The sequence below is a fragment of the Chinchilla lanigera genome, unplaced genomic scaffold (genome assembly GCF_000276665.1).
Source record: "Chinchilla lanigera isolate Chin_1 unplaced genomic scaffold, ChiLan1.0 scaffold00085, whole genome shotgun sequence".
NCBI lineage: Eukaryota > Metazoa > Chordata > Mammalia > Rodentia > Chinchillidae > Chinchilla > Chinchilla lanigera.
Window position 1 is genome coordinate 6193386 of NW_004955486.1, and position 16179 is coordinate 6209564.

The 16179-nt window shown below is 60.4% G+C and overlaps 1 protein-coding gene across 3 annotated transcripts in view; it reads left to right on the plus strand.

Moving 5' to 3' along the window:
* Acot7 (acyl-CoA thioesterase 7) overlaps positions 1-16179 on the plus strand; it is a 70129-nt gene that overhangs the window by 5284 nt on the left and 48666 nt on the right. Inside the window, exons 1-2 of one of the 3 annotated variants that reach the window (XM_005404097.2) lie at positions 4242-4351; positions 10869-10986. In XM_005404097.2, coding sequence (XP_005404154.1) covers positions 4257-4351; positions 10869-10986 — 213 coding nt within the window. In that variant the 5' untranslated portion in view covers positions 4242-4256. Of the gene's footprint in view, positions 1-4241; positions 4352-10366; positions 10423-10868; positions 10987-16179 lie in introns of those variants that run through there. The other 2 variants (XM_013504310.1, XM_005404096.2) reach the window with 2 other exon arrangements.

A 16179-nucleotide genomic window follows, 5' to 3' on the forward strand; every position in this document is an offset into this window, starting at 1 on the left:
TTTTTTTTTTTTTTTTCTGGTACTGAGAATCAAACTCACGACCTTGCGCTTGCCAGGCAGGCGCTGTGCTGCTGAGCTAAATCCCCAGCCTCTTTCTTTCTTTCTTTCTTTCTTTTCTTTCTTTCTTTCTGTGTGTGACTGGGGATTTAACCCATGGCCTTTGCACTGAGCTATATCCCTAGCCTTATTTATTTATTCTGTATTTTGAGGCAGGGTCTGATTTAATCACAAAGGCTGCCCTGGAATTTGGGCTACTCCTGTCTCAGCCTCCCAGGGTGCCGGGGTTACAAACATGCCCCCCTGTGCCCAGATTCATCTGTTTGTTTCCTTTCATGAGGTGTCCATTCAGGACTTTGGCCAATTTCTAACTGTCTTGTTCGCTTTTTTTCCCCCTGTACTGAGGATGGTACCCCGGCCTTTATACTGAGTGATCCCTCTACCTCCTACGACTATTATTATTTTATTGTGAGACAGGGTCTCACTAAGTTGCTTAGTTTTCCAGGCAAGCTTTACTTTCAGTCTTCCTGCCTCAGCCTCCCAAGGAGCTGGGTTTACGGGCATTTGAGCTGCGCCTGGCGGGAGCCGAAGTTGTGGTTTCAGCACCTCGGGCCGGCAGTGGATGTGAGTGCCGAGGACGAGGCGGGCTGTGTGGCAGGCTGTGGCAGGCTGTGTGGCAGGGCCACTGCGAAGGCGGCAGCCTCGCTGGCCCGGTTTGCTGTGCTGCTTCCACCTCCTGCGCGGCGACACCTGCAGGAGAGCGGGGGCAGCCTCCCCCCCCCAGGCCCGTGTCTGCAGGGCCTCTGGGCATGCGGAGAAGGGTGCCAGGCGGCCCTGTGGCCCCTGGCCCCATGCTCTGGAATTTCCCGGGACAGCCTCAGGGCCCGTGCCCCAGAGTGGGTTCCCACCAGTCCTGCACAGGGCCAGCTGGGCAGGGCTCCGGTGACACCTAACTGGAGCTCCTGGGAGCAGGGGGGCCACCCCCTTCCACCTCTTCCTGGGCCGTGGCCGTGTGGGGACAGCTGGTGGCCGGAGTGTGTGGAGCAGGCTGCCTCGGGCCAGGGGCCAGCGCTAGCCCTGGTGACTTCCCTGCCTCAGCCACCGCTGGAAAACTGGTCACATTCCAGGAAGTGGCCTAGGGTTGGTGCCTGGAGTACAAACCCCCGGTCGTGGACCTGGGTTTAGCGTTCTGTAAAAGCATCGTGGGCAGAGTGGCAGGAGCGTTTGCTTAACCCACTTTATTGGGGTGTAACTCATATAAATGCCTGTATTGATTTTATTTTGGGGGGCAGTTTGGAGGCAGGGCCTCACTGCATTGTCCAGGCTGGCCTTGAACTCACTGCATCGTCCAGGCTGGCTTCCAGCTTTAAGTGGTCTTCCTGCCTCAGCCTCCCAAGTGTTGGGATTACAGTGCGTACCGTACATTTGAAATGTGTAATGTGATCAACTTTGACCCATGTGTGCAGCTTCGAGAGGATGAATGTGCCCGTCACCTGCGAGAGCTTCCCTGCCCGCAGGCAGCTGCTGGGCAGCCTTCCCTTGCTGCAGTTGGCACTGCTAGAGTTCCGTAAGGATGCAGGCGTGCTGAGTTCTGCTGCTTTGTCTCGCCTGTGTCCCTCAGCCAAACTGCAGTTGCTCCATGTGGTGATGGGCGTTCGGTGACTTCAGGTGGTGGCTTGCCAGGGCGTGCCACTGTCAGGCTCTGGGGACGCGTGGGGACACGTGGCTCCACGGTGCCTGTGCCGTGTCCACAGTAGTGTGTGTTTAGCTGTTTGGAGAAATGGTGGCTGTCTTTCCAAAGTGGTTCTGCTGCTGGTCTGCGAGTGTGGCTCAGTGCCTCTGCCCTTTGCCGGCCGCTGGCGCCTTCTTTCCTGCTTCACCCTTCGGCGTGGGTGTGCAGTGGCCTGGGAGTGCGGTGGGATCTCTGTGTGGCTGTAACTTACCTTCTTCCTGTCTAGAGGTGTCAAGTATCTGTGCATGTGTTGTGCGCATGGTCTCCTCTGAGGGCCTGTGCGAGGGCATTGCTGCCCACAAAGCCGTGGCGTCTGTTTTCCTGCTGTTGAGCGGTGACAGATCTCGATGGAGCCCTCGCTTCCTCTGGGAGCCTTGAGTGGCTCTGGGAGGAGGAGCGTGGCCTCCGGTTCCAGGGGACGTGGACACTGCCTTCCCCTCTCTCTGCTGTGCGCTGTCAGTTGCAGGGCTCTCTGAGTCTCAGGTGCCTGCCTGCCTGGGCTTCCTGGGGGTCCAGGCCCAGGTTCTCGGTGGGGCCCCTACCCTTTGGGCAGGTGTGGGAGTGGAGGTGGAAGAGCTGCTGCATCTCTTGGCCTTGTCAGCTCCCAGGTTTTTTTGTCCTTTTTGGTACTGTAGACGGAACCCAGGACCATCACACTGAGCTACATGCTCAGCACCTTTTTTGTTTTTTATTTTGTTTTTTTTTGTTTTTTGTTTTTTCTCCGGTACCGGGAACCGAACTCACGACCTTGCGCTTGCCAGGCAGGCGCTTTGTCGCTGAGCTAAATCCCCAGCCCCTTGTTTTTTATTTTGAAACACTAAATTGCTGCATTGCCCAGACTGGGCTAGAACTTGTGCTCCTGCCTCAACCTCCCCGAGTGCTGGAGTTACAGGTGGTGCGCCACCACCCTCAGCCTCCAGATGTCTTTAAACCTGCAGAAAGTTTAGACTATTTCCCCTAGTAAAACACACACTAACCACAAGCTTGGAAGTGCTTTCGGGATGTCCCCAGCACCCCAGCCAGTTCTCGGGCCGCCCAGCACAGCTGGAGGTGGGAGAAGGGGAATCTGTCCTCAGCTGGCGTCCTGAGGAGCCCAAGGCGCTCTTGTCCTCAGAGCTCCGTGCCTGAGAACTTGGAGACATGGGGAGGGGGGGTGCTCTAGGGCGGAAAAGAGGTGCAGTGAGCTGTGGGCAGAGCTGTGGTGCGCAGGGGTCTCCATCGTCCAGGGCAGGGGTCTTGGCTCCTGCGACCTGGCCCAGTGCCCGCGCTTGCAGAGTCCTTCCTGTGAGTCAGCCCTCACAGCCACTGCTGCCGGCGTTAGTTGGTGCCCGGAAGCAGAGACTGAGGCAGGGTGTCAGGTGTTCATTCTGATGTCATTCAAAGGTCGCTAGGTGTTCCGGGATCCGTAAATCCACAGGAAATTGGCGATTAACCTCCCTCCCCTCCTCTCCCCGCCCGGCTCCTTCCCTCCGCTCTTTAGAATCAAACTGAGAAACACTGTACCACTGAGCTACAGCTCCATCCTTCTTTATTTTCTGAGACAGTCTCCTTAAGTTGCCCAGGCTAGACTCAAACTTGTGACCCTCCTGCCTCAGCCTCCCGGGAATGCTGGGATTACTGGTATGTGCCACCATGCCCAGCTGTGTATCCCTTTAGACTTAGTTTTGGAGGTGCCTTTCTGGGGCAGGGTGAGGTGTTGTGAGACCTCTCACAAGTGGCCCGCACAGCCAGTCCCCCTGGTGCTGTGGTGACTGACTGCCTCCCTGAGGGACAGTGTGTGGACTGTGGGACCGTGGGAGGCTGCAGTTTGCAGTGCCGCTGGGCACTTGAGAATATGCCCGCCTGGCCGGTCACTTATTCCTCCCAGAACCTCTCGTCACGTCCTCCCTACCTGAGCCCGCACTCCCGAGCACCTCTGTCCCCCCGCCGCCCCTGCACCTGCCTGTCCACCGCGTGCCCACAGTTTGCCTTGCCTTGAGCTTGCGTGTACAGTGAGGTGCACAGTGTGTGTCCATGGTGCTTGGCATCTTCCCCGCCACCCCTTTCCAAGGACACGTGGGCGGACAGCTGCGTCCTTTGATTGTTTCCACCTTTTGGTGGCTGAATAGTGCTGCTGTATGAATTTCTAGTTTTATAATTTACAGTGGGTTTTTGTGTATTTATTTGTTTGGTTTTTTATTTTTTGAGCCAGGGTCTCGCTATAGTGCAGGCCTCAGACTCACTACATAGCCCAGGCTGGGCTCAAACTCACAGCAGTCCTGCCTCAGCCTCCTGAGTGCTGGGGTTTACAGGCGTGCAGCACTTCTAAGGCTGGACCAGCCTGGGTGGATGGCTTAGGCTGGCAGCATACCACGATGGCCTGCTGTGCTCCTCACCACGGGGGGGGGAGGGGTGGACCTGCGGCGGAGGGGAAACCAGCGTTGCTTAGGGAGGTGGCAATGCCGGCCGGAGGGACGGGGCCGAGTCCAAAGGACGCACCTGGGGGACCGAACTCCATTTGGGTGCAGCTCTTGGGGGAGCGGCAGGGATGCGGGGCGCTGTGGTCACGCTGTGGCGGAGCTTGTCCCTTCAGGTCTCCAGGAAGGGAGCCGCGAAGGCCTGTCGCGGGCAGAAGGTCAAGCAGTGAGTGGGAGCTGGAGGCACTTGGGGTGCTGGGGACGGTGGGGGTGTTGGGCCTGGCCTGCTTACTGGATGCCAGAGCTGTGGCCTCCGGACCTGTGGCTCTGGGGTGCTCTGATTGCGGGATGGGGTCACGGGGCCCTTGGGGTGCCCCCATCTGCAGGGCCCGGGTGGTGCGAAGGCCGCCTTTGGTCCCAAGGTCCCAGGGCAGGGAGCGAGGTGGCTGCTGCCTGCCCCTGCCTGCCGGGCGCCTGCCGCCGTGGGGCCCCTGCCCTGCCTGCACACGGCTTGGGGCCGTGGTGTGGTGGGCATGGCTTTTGCCCTCTGTCCTCTGTGGCACCCCTCACTCCCGATACTCTGGGTACCTTGCCCTGTCCCCAGTATGGTGCCCGGTGCTGGGCACAGCAGGGCCAGGAAGCGTGGCCTGGCCGTGGTGTTGGCCTCCAGGAGGCGCCTGCCCAAGACGGGGTGGGGGTAGCACGGGCAGCTGCGTGGTGGGGAGGCCTGGCCTCGACTCCCCTCCAGGGCTGTCTTGGATGTGGCTGGGACCCCTCGGGAGCCCCTCCGCCTGGCTCCCTGGTGGGCAGCTCCCCAAGTGGGCAGCGCCGAAGCAGCAGCCTCCTCGCCCGGCCCAGTGCTCTGGGTGCTCGTTAGTGGGGAATTTTCCTCCTCCCTCTTTGCAAACAGGTGAGAGCTTTGCCAGCAATGGCACTTGTGCTTTTGGTTTACCTGGGCTCTTTTACCGGAACTGCCCGCAAAGCAGGAAGTCCTCCAGGCCGGCGCTGGGGAGAACAGTGGGGGCAGCTGCTTGTCTGAGCCCATCGGCCGCTGTGGCCCTGGTGCACCTGTCTGTCTGTCTGGCCTCGCCTGGTTGAGCTGTCCCATGTCCAGGGCCACTCTGGCTGCGAGTGGAGGGGTGAAGGGACGGGGAGGCAGGGCAGGGTTGGGAGCTGGGCCTCACTGGCAGCAGAGAGCTTGAGGGGTGCGAGGCTGTGGGTTTGTCCAGCCTAAGACCCCAAGACTCGCACCACAGCCCAGGTGTCGGTGCACATGGCCTTTGGGACTGGCTTGCGTTCTGTAGGATGCAGACTTCGACCTGGTGGTGCCCGCAACTGTCTTCTCCTGTCCACGTTTCAGGAGCTCAGAGGCTCACGGAGGCACAGGCTGGGGCCCCTGGCTGGGAAGGGTGGGTGGGCACCCTGCCCTGTTGGGGACAGCAGAGCCGGCAGACCTCCCAGAGGCCACTCTGACGTGTCCCGCCTCTGCCTTCCCGCCCCCCCGGGTGCAGTGGCCGGAAGGGCTCATGGAGTGACCTCAGTTGTACTGACTTATAAATAAAGTTGCTATGGCAGCTGGCGGGGGGACGCAGACTCTTCCTGTTTAGATGTGTGGCCCAGGAGGCCAGGGAGGTGCTCCTGCCATGCCTGGCGCGGCCATGGGGAGCTGGCCCTGTCCTGCATCCAGGGCTGACTTCGGGCCAGTGAAGCAGGGAGGGCTGGGTGGCAGCGTGACGCTGGCTGCCGTTGCCCCCTCCTCTTGCTTTGGACCTGTGCCCAGGCTGTCCCAGCTGCCGTACTGCCCCGCTGAGTGCTTAGAGCCATCACAGCGTGTCACAGCGTGACTCTACGCAGATCGCGTGTCTTGGGGACACCTGCCTGGCAGGCTGGCGGGCTTCGGTGGCCAGAAAGGCTGGCAGTGGCACCACTTGTGCTGCTCAGTGGTCACCCAGCATGGCAGAAGTCCAGCCCCGGGACCCGGTGGGCTCGGGCAGGGCTCAGCCCTTGCCCGCCTCTCCCCAGTGCTGTGGCAGCCCCCTTCCTCCCCAGCCTTGTTCCCACAGCCACCTGGCCTCTGCTCTGTGGCTCCCTCCCTCCTCTGCCCCTGGTGCTCCGGGTCCCGGATTGTGGGCACTGGCCCATTCCCCTGCCCCTTCTGAAGCGTGAGCCTAGGGCTTTGAGGGGAGCTGTCAGCCCTTCCTCATTTTACCCTGGGGCTGGAATTCCCCGTGGCCCAGCTGCTTTCCCTTCCTGCCCTCTGGTGGCAGATGCAGGGGGTCTTGGCCCTGGAGCACCTGGCTGGACCCTCTAGTGGAGGATAGACAGTGCCACCTGGCCTCTGTAAGGCACGGCTCCCTGTGGAGAGATGAGGTGGAGCTGGCCCCAGCCCCGGCATTCGAGGCCAGCCTTACACTTGTGGCGTGAGGTCCCCCGGCCCGCGGCTCCTCCCCGCAAGAAGTGGCAGCCTCTGTCCCTGGCATGCTCTCCACCACGGCCGCTGCTCCTCAGGTGCCTGGCATGTCCACAAGGCTGCCGTGCCCCAGGCTGCCTCCTGCAGCTCTGTGGGGGGGTGACAGTCCTTCCAGAAGCCCCTGTGCTGGCCACGTCCTGACCCTGTGCCCTGCGTCGTGTCCTTAGAGCTTGCTGCCTGGCGGGGCCAGCGTGGGCCTGGCCTGGCCTCTTTGTCATGCCTGTAAACCTGGGTGTGTGTGCTGCCTCCACTCTATCTCCATTACTTCCGGGTTCACTGTGGAGCACAGGAAGCCGGGCCACCCCACCCTGGTTGCCATGGTTTCCATGCAGCCACAGTTTAAATCCTAGTTGTGACATTTTCCAGGCAGAGTTGGAGACGCTGGCCACACTCACAGCAGGCTGTGGGAGGGGTGGGCAGAGGTCAGCACTGCCGCTGCCCAGGTGGCCGCCCCGGGGGCTTGTGCTGCTGCGGCTGTGTGGGGAGCAGAGGCACCAGCAAGGGCACTGCTGTGACCGAGGACACAAGGCAGGGGCCTAAAATGACCAGAACTTATCCTCCCCCAGTCTAGAGGCAGGCCCGGAATCCAGGGCTTAGCACAGCATGCCCCCCTGAATGTAGGGTGGAGGGTCCTTCCTGCCTCTGAGCTTCTGGCGGCTTCTGGCCATCCCTGGTGTTGCTTAGCTATGGCTGCGTCTGCCCAGTCTTTGCCGCTGGGGTGCGTGGCCGTCCTCCTGTGCGTCTGAGTGGCACTTCCTGTCTTCTTACGCACATCACTTACTCGGTCTGGCCCCATCTTGACAGAATCTCATCTGCGAAGATCAGGTTCCAGTCAGATCACATTCGTGGCACCAGCAGTTAGGATTTGAACTTGAGTTTTTGGGGGACACAGTTCAGCCTGGGTTGTGAGCTCTGTGGGGTTCTGGCTGGGCTGTGTGCTCTAGGGTGCCGCGCTTTTCCTCAGCTGCAGGGAGGTGGGCTGTACCCGGAGAGCTGCAGCTGCAGGCGCCCCCGGCATGGGTGGTGGTGGTCCATGTGTGACAAGGAGTGGCTGCAGGTCAGGCAGAGGACCCGCGTCTCGAGCGTGGGTTGGAAGTCTGGAGCAGGCTGAGTATTTTAAAATCTGGAATCTCACTGCGGCCCTGCCCAGTCGCTAGTGCCCTTCTCCAGGGCTGCCGAGGCCCTCCCGGTCCCCTTGCCTTCTTCCACAGCTTGCTCTGACTCCCCCAGCAGTGCATCTCAGCAAGCTCGTGGCCCTTGCTCCGGGCTGAGCAGTATTCCGTGTGCAGATTTCACTTTCCTGCCCTTGGTGGTGGGCACTGCGGAGGTGGGTGGCCTCCACATCACAGGCGGCTTGGCATCGTGACTGAACACACCTGGTGTGTGCAATGTAGCCTCCTCTGGAGGGCATCTTCTTACAGGTGGAGCGTCAGGGCTGGCACACCCGTGCACTTGCATTATGTCGGTAAGGCTGCTCCTGTGGCGATGGTCCCTTTCTTCAGATATCACTGGGGAGGGGCAGCAGGACCGAGGGAGGTGAGTTCCAGAGCCCCAGGGTCTGGGTCCTCTGTTCTATAGATAGAAAGGCCCTGGAGCGTCTGAGCCATGTCCCCAGGTCCCTGTTTAAGACCAAACTCCTTTGGGGCAGCCAGGGGAGCAGTGAGTTTAGGACCCAGGCTGAAAGTGGAAGCTGGGGCGTCACCCCAACCACGCACCTGTGAGCTGTGTGATTTCCCCGCCTCCTTGTCTCCCCGACCCCTCCTTCCCGATCGGGATCAGACGCTGTCCGGCCACGGGCCTCGTGTAACAGCTTGGCTTGCTGTGCTGCCACCCGTCCTGCCCTCGCTCCCCTGAGCCGCTCTCAGTGCCCCTCTGCTCGGAGGGACAGTTTGTGCCTCACCCTTGCTCCCAGGCCACCCTCCAGGACCTGGCCAAGGTGTCATTTCCTCAGGGAAGTCTCCTGGAGTCTGGGGGTGGCTGCTCTGCCGTTCCTGAGTGTCCTTGTCACCAGCCTGCTGCCACCCCGGAGGGGACACTGCTGAGGGACATGGTGTCACTGTGTGTGAGCCCTGGGCCCAGCCTGGCCACCATCCAGGATGACTGGACAGATGTGTGCTGGGACGGGAGGGTGCGGTGTGGGGGAGTCTGCACCGCTTCCTGTGGCTGCCTGGTGAGCCGAGGTGGCCATGCGGGAGAGGCTGCCCCTGGGCTGGCGCAGGATCGGCAGGGTCGGGGGAGGAGACCGGGGTCAGGCTTGACTTCAGCAGCACCCCGGGCCTGGTCAGCCCCGCGCCGCTGCCTGAGCTGGCCTGAGAGGTGACGGAGCTGGCACTTGGGTGCCACCCCTCAAATATTGGGAGATTCACGTTGAAGTTGGGGCCTCCAGCCCAGGGGTTTCACGTCCTGGACTCCTTCCTCCCTGTACCCGCCGTCACCTTCCAGGATCTGCTGGCTCTGCCAGGACTTCTCTTTCTTTGTGATTAGTAACGAGGAACAGGAAATGCTTCTTACGCCCATGGCATTATCAAAGCTGGGGAAGTGAAAGCTCAGAGGAGGGCCCACATCCTCCTGGGTCCCCTCTCGCTCCCAGCACCTGTCTGTCCAGAGATGGGGCGAGGGGTTAGGGAGGCAGGTGACGAGGGATGCCCAGGAACACAGGTGCTAGCGCCACTGGCTGTGGGGGAGCCTCCACTGGGCACGCTGAGCGGAAGAGGGCTTGAGCCGGGCTTTGGCCCAAGCGTGGAGGCGGCAGCAGAGTCCCTAGTGAGGACTGAGGTCCTTCAAGGAGAGGTTTGTAGCTGGATCCACAGAGCTGAGGCTGTGTTCCAGGTGGCCACTGGCCTGGTTAGGATGGTCCTTCGTGGAGGGCCAGAGGGGCAGGGGGGACCCGGCGGGGGTGGGGCGGCCACACAGCTGGGCTCCCTGTGCTGACTCTGGGGTCAGTACCAAGTGCCAGGGTGCCTGTGCGTGGGGAAGGCCGCAGGATGTTGGCAGTGTGTGGTCCCAGGCCTGCCCGACAGCAGGGCCGGGAGCCCCCTCAGCGGGCCTTGGCTCCCGTGGCCGCACCGGGGCCACGTGGCTGCACGATGCAAGGGCAGGCGAAGGTACCCACGGTGCCTTTGGGTGTAGGCACAGGCACGGACGGTGCCGCCTGCCGTCGAAGGTGTCTCCTGGTTCTTTCTTGGAGCTTCTGACAGATGGACCAGGGCCTGCAGCGGGGCTTGCAGGGCTGTGGAGCACTGTGGGGCCCAGCTGCGGCTCCTCCCTCTTACCCGGCTCCCTTCATACGCGCAGCTGAGGCGGAGGCTGATCGCCTCTGCGCAGGCGCGGGAGGTGGGGCTTTGCTCGCCGTTGCGCAGGCGAGGAGCGGAGTTTTAGCTGGTTGAGCACGGGCTGGCGGGAGCCGAGCCGGGCCAGGTCGTGCTGAGAGCCCACTTGCTGGGCTTCCCGGCTGCTGCCGTGGGGCTGCCAGGCTCGGGTGCTGCTCAGGGCTCACAGGGCCGGCAGGGTGGAGCAGGCAGGCGAACAGCTGGATTCAGGCCACATGCGCACTGCTGGCCACCTGTGCCCAGCCTGGGAAGGCGGATCGCACAAGGGCTGTGGTCAGGAAAGGTGCCAGCTCGTGGGCTGCCGTGGGAGGAGTGCCAGGCAAGCTTGCTGGCATTCCAGAGAGTTCATGGAGCGTCCACACTGCTGGCACGCACGGCAGGGACACAGGCTCCTCTCAGGGGAGGTACATGGCATTGCTGTTCTTCCTGCCTCTCAGCCCAGGCCCCCGCCAGCCCCGCTCCGCCCACAGGTGTTCCCCACACTGTGCGCAGGTGACGGTCAGTAATCCCCTGGTGACAGGGCGCAGAGGGCTCTTGTGTCCAGTTCTCAGAAGAGCCATGGCCGCCCAGCCCCCTGAGACGTCCACCAGGGCATGGTGACCGCAGGATTGTGCCAGCATCACAGTCTGTGTCTCGTGCTCTCCCTTGCTGAGCCCGGTGTGTGCTGTCGGGCGCTGTGGCTCTGCTGCAGGCCTTTGCTGGCCAGGGCGGGCTGTGCCTGTGGCTCCAGGAGGAGGAAGTCCCCCAGCCCCTCGGTCCTGCTCGTGGCCCGTCAGGGTCGCGCTTGGTCCTGGCGAGTGACCGTCTCAGGAGGCCCCAGACATGTGGAGTTCCCCTTCTGCTGGGAGCCGTTTGGCCCTTCAGGGGCCTCTCCTCCCCAGGGCGCTGGGCGCAGGCGCTGTCTGCTCCCACTGGCCTCATCTCAGTTCTCTCACCCACCCTAGGATCATGCGGCCAGATGACGCTAACGTGGCGGGCAACGTCCACGGCGGAACCATCCTGAAGATGATCGAGGAGGCCGGGGCCATCATCAGCACCCGGCACTGCAACAGCCAGAACGGGGTGAGTGTGGGCCCAGGAACGGGCTGGCCCGGAGCCTGGGGCCGGAGTCTTCCCTACCCTGCCCACCAGGCTGGGGCTTTCCCAGGCTCTGGCACAGGCAGCCCTGGCTGGGGCTTGGGCTCATGTTTGGTTGCGACCCCAGAGAGGAGGGTGGGAAACCTCAGAGACCAAGCTGCTGGCAGCTTCTGGGGCCTGGGTGTACCTCTGTCCCCTCGCCAAGACTGGTGGCCAGGGGCACACGCTGTGGCTCTTACCCGCTGCCTCCTGACCCTGAAATCCAATGGTAGTGCCCACCATGGCACCAGCTCCTTGTCAGCTGGGCCTGCATGGTGCAAGGTGGCCCTGTAGACTGTCATCCTCCAGCTCTGCAGGACTGGCTGCGTCCTCTGGGCCAGGCAGGGAGCGAGGGACGGGGCAGGTGTGGAGGGCACTGTGGGAGCCCACGGCCAGTGGGGCCTTGGCCAGCGATGGCGGTGCTGCTCCGGGTCTACCCTGTGTGGCCCACTGTGGTCAGAGGCCAGGGCCCGGGAGAGGCCCCGTTCATTCCGACGGGCCCGGCAGGCAAGGTGGCAGTGAGGCTGCTGAGGCCAGGCCGCTCCTCGGTACGGGGCCTTACTTTGAGCTGCTGCACTGCGCAGACGCTGTGTTTGGAACTGAGGGTTTGTGCTAACCTTGCAGGCGTGAGGCTAGTGGCTCCACTTTAAAAATTCTAACGGAATGTGCGCACTTTGTGTCTGTGTGCCACCTGTCGGTAGTTGTTGTAATGTTGTAAATCTTTTACCTGGTGTGGTGGTGCCTGCCGATAATTCTAGCACTCAGGGAGGCCCAGGGAGGAGAATTGCAACTTAGAAGACCCTATCTCAAAAAACTTTTTTTTTTTTAAAAAGGGCTGGCGATGTAGCTCAGTGGGAAGGCCCTGAGCTCAATTCCCAGCACGGTGGTTCTTGGTTCTTGGACTTAATTCTTTGCACAGTTCTGGTCGCGGAATTCATTCCACAACTTATACAAAAAATTACATTCGTGAATGGAAGTACTACTGTACTGGGAAAACAACAACAAACCGAGCCAAAAATATCCCTCCCAAACATTATTATAATATCCGCTTTGGTGTTCTGGGATTTTTCTGTTTCTGGGTTCTTTTGGTGGTGCTGGGAATGAAGCTCTGTGCCCTGTGCATGCTGGGTAAGCACTGTACCCCTGAGCTACACCCCAGCCCCAGTCAGTAGTCTTTGATGTTACTATGGTAACTCATTTAAGTTATGAACTTCTTCCATAAATGGGGTGTGTCCTGACTGCTCCGGCCGCGCCCCGTCTTCCACCCTCTCCCTCTGCTCCCTGAGGGGACAGTGTTAAAATCGGGCGGCTGAGTAACTCCGTGATGTCCCCCAAGTGTTTGGGTGAAAGGAGAAGCTGCAGGTTTCTCACTTGAGGTCAGAAACTAGAAATAATCGAGCTTAGGAGGAAGACACACAAGAGGCCGAGCCAAGCTGTGCGATGAATCAGAGTGAGTTCTGTGAGACCCGAGTGCTGCTCCGGGGACACACGAGTGGCAGAAAGCCAGAGAGCCTCCTTGCTGATTTAGAAAGTGTCTTTTTTGTTTGTTTGTTTTGTTTTCTTTCAGGAAAGGCTCTTGCTATGTAGTCTAGCCTGGCCTTGAAGTCACTGTGTAGCCCAGGCTGGCCTCAAACTCACTGAGCTCCTCCTGCCTCAGCCTCTTGAGTGCTAGGATTACAGGCGTGTGCCACTATGCTTCGCTCTGAAAGGAGCATAGTGTTAGGGCCTAAAGCAGCTGGCTGATGGCTTTTGGTGGAAGCCCCTGCTCACGGACCATTCTGGAAATCCTGGGTCCTGAAGGGTTCACTAACCCCGCTCTGCCTGGGCTCTGTTAGTGGTCGGTGCATGTAATCACAGCACGGTGTACCATATTCTTAAGTCCACAGTTGAAACCCACTGCTCAACTGTGGGTCTTATAAGAACAAGATTGTTTGCAAAATCTGGGCATGGAGGCATACATCTGTAGTCCGGTCTACTCAAGGGCTGAGGCAGGGGGACTCCTTGAGCTTATAGTTTTGAGAACATAGTAAGACCCGGTCTCAAAAACAGTTGTTTTCCTTTCCACACATGGCTGCTGTTAGGGCTCAGGCTTGGAAGGTGCTGGACTGTGGTGCCGGCCTTGGGGAGGGCGGGGCAGGCCGCAGGTGAGGCCTGGCAGGGCCCGACTCCTCTCTTCTCTCGCTGCTTCCTGGTCTCCAGGAGGCCAGCAGCGTTGCTTCGCTGCCCCGCAGGCTGCTGCCCTCACCTGGAGCCAGGGTGCCGGCTGCACCGCCGCAGACCCTGAGCCAGCATGAGCTCCCCTCCTTAATGTGTTGGTGTCAGGTATTGTGTCTCGGCCACGGGCAGCTGGCTAAGGCAGCTGCCCCGGTAGTGTCCTTGGTCACCACGATGAGATGAGTGCTGTTTGCACACCTCCTAACGCAGAATCCAATTTACAGCCCATGGCTGGAGAAGTAATTTCAACCTCCAAGTCCTGCCATGTGGGAAATGCATTTTGCAAGGCTGTGGTTCCTGCAGAGAGTGATTTCTCTGATGGGTCTGGGCAAAGGAACCCGAAAGCATTTGGAGAGGATCCGTCACGGTAGGTGCCGGTAAGAAGCTCCGTGATTCAGGGGAGGTTGGGCGATAACGACGTTCACAGGCGGTGGGGACAAGTTGACCAAAGCCTTCTGGGTGGTGCGAGGGCTTGAGGCTTCCGTGGCGGAAGGAGCTGCAGGCGGAAGGAGCTGCCGGAGAAGTGGGGCAAGGAGTGGAGCCCAGGACGGGACCAGACCGCTCACTCCTGGACCTCGGGCTGGTGAAGCACTGCTTGTTAGGATGGGCAAGGCAAGTGGAATTCCTGCTGGGCAGACGGCACAGACACTGTTGAAGTGACAGCAGACGGCCTAGGGTGTCACAGATTTGATAAAGCAGTTGCCGAACCTAAGAGGATCGCTTCCAGCTTTCAGACGCGTTCTACTTCCTGTGAGTGAGATGCCTCTAGACCGCCTCATGCTGCAGAGAAATTTGTTCCTGAAGAAAGAGCCAGGCGGAGACTTCATTGGTGTCTTACATTAAGAAATTGCCAGTGTGTGCTGGGTGTGGTGGCACATGCCTGTGATCCCAGCACTCTGGAGGCTGAGGCAGGAGGACTGCTGCAAGTTCAAGACCGGCTTGGGCTACACAGTGAGGTTGAGGCCAGCCTGAACTGCATAGTGAGACCCGGTCTCAAAAAAAAAAAAAAAATAAAAAAGGAAAAGAAATTTCCACCACCATCCCAGCCTTCAGGAGCCGCCCCCGCCAGACCGTTGCAGCCGTTCCCAGCAAAAACACTGGGGCTTGCTGAAGGCTCAGATGATCATTCAGTTTTTAGCAGTAAAGTGTTTTAATAAAGCACCTGTGATTAAGATCTACATGTTATCCCTTAGACACAGTGCTACGGCACACTTCAGAGCTGCAGGACACGGCACATGTAACTTGTATATGCTCTGCAAGCCCGAAAGCTTGTGTGACTTGCTGTGTTGTGACGCTTGCTTCATTGCGATGGCCTGGAGCTGTACCCGGGGGGCCTCTGAACGTCCCAGGGCGGCCTGAGGACTGTCCTAGAGACTGGGGAGCCCAGCAGCGTGGCCCCGCGGCTCTGGGCCTCCTAGGTGGCGTCTTGTCACAAGGTCCTTCAAGGCTGGAGGTGACAGGACGTCCCCTGGGCTCTTTCTAAGAGTGACGGCCTCATTCATGGGGATTCCACCTCACAACTTAAACCACCCCCTGAGGCCTCACTTCCTCATCCTGCCACGTTGGGGGTCAGTACCCATGCTTTCAGAGCATAGCACGTGTGCCAGCCCTGTCTCCCCTGGAGTAGAAGGCTGGCATGGAGACTGAGCCACACCCGGGCTGTGGGCAGGGCTGGGTGTAGGCGCCTCCAAGGGTGCTGGAGTGGGGCTGGGTGCTGCCTGCCTGGCTGGTTTGGTCTTGGTGGTGGCTGTTGGGGTTTGGACTCTTGCAACCTGGTGCAGCAGAGAGCGCCCTCTGGTGGCTGTGGAGAGGACAGGCCTAAGCCTGTAGATTGGAAGTCTGGTAGACCCTTCCGGAGATGGATGGTGAAGGTCCCAGGTAGGCCTGGCCAGAGAGGATGGACACTGGGATGCCAGGGCCCCTAGGACTAGGGCAGTGGAGGGCTTGGGAGGCCTAGTGGGCACCAGGGCCATTGGTGAGTGCAGAAGCAGTCGCTTGCATTTGCTAAACACTTGGTGTTTGCAGAGCTCTGATGGGCTTTAGAGCGTGTACCTCTCGTGCCCCCCTCCAAGTGGTGTCGTGCATCATTATTCCCATTGTCCCCCTGCACACATGGGAAGCTGAGTGTGGAAAGGGTGAGGCCCCTGAAGGTGTAGGGGGAGGCCTGGGCCGGGAGGCTCCTGCGTTAGGTCCTGCTGCTCCACACCCGGGTGCTCAGCACCTGTTCTGACTCCCTGGAAGGTGACCTAGAGGTTCCGGCTCCGGAGGGTCTGTGAGCTCCAGGCAGCTCAGGGTGACACCCCCAACTCCTGGGTGGCTAGACGTGACCACTGAGGGACTTCGCTGGAGCCCTGGGCGGTCTTCATGGACCCTGTGCTGTCTGCACATACAAAGTGACACAGAGAGGTGGTGTCCCTGCCCCTGGTCGCAGAGCCAGCAAGCAGCGGAGCTGGGATTTGAACCCAGTCTCCACGGTTGCTCTTTTGGGCTGTTTCCGAAATTGCTGGCCTGGCCCGAGGCCCTGGGGTCCATCAGAAGCCCATGCTGGTCACCTGGGGACACAGCCGAGGGCGTTTCTGTGGCAGATGCTGATCAGAGCGCTCATGGCTCCTTCCTGGGGTGGAGGCCGCCCTGTTCCCTGTGCCCCAGAAGCCTGGAGTCGTAGGGTGCTTGGGGCAACAGGAGCCAGAGGTGCCCAAAGCCATGACGCTCCAGCCCAGTGTGGGATTTCTGGGTCACACCCGCCTCTGTGGGAGGCCTGGGCCAGCCCAGCACCCAGCAAGGTCTTGGGAAACAGCTACTCAGTCGTGGCAGAGCCACCCAGGACTGGCTCATGCCGTCAGCACCCGTCTGACACGGTCACAGCAGCCCAGCCGAGGCTCAGGCCTCCTCGTGCCAAACAGGAGAGCTCGTTGCCCAGGGTCT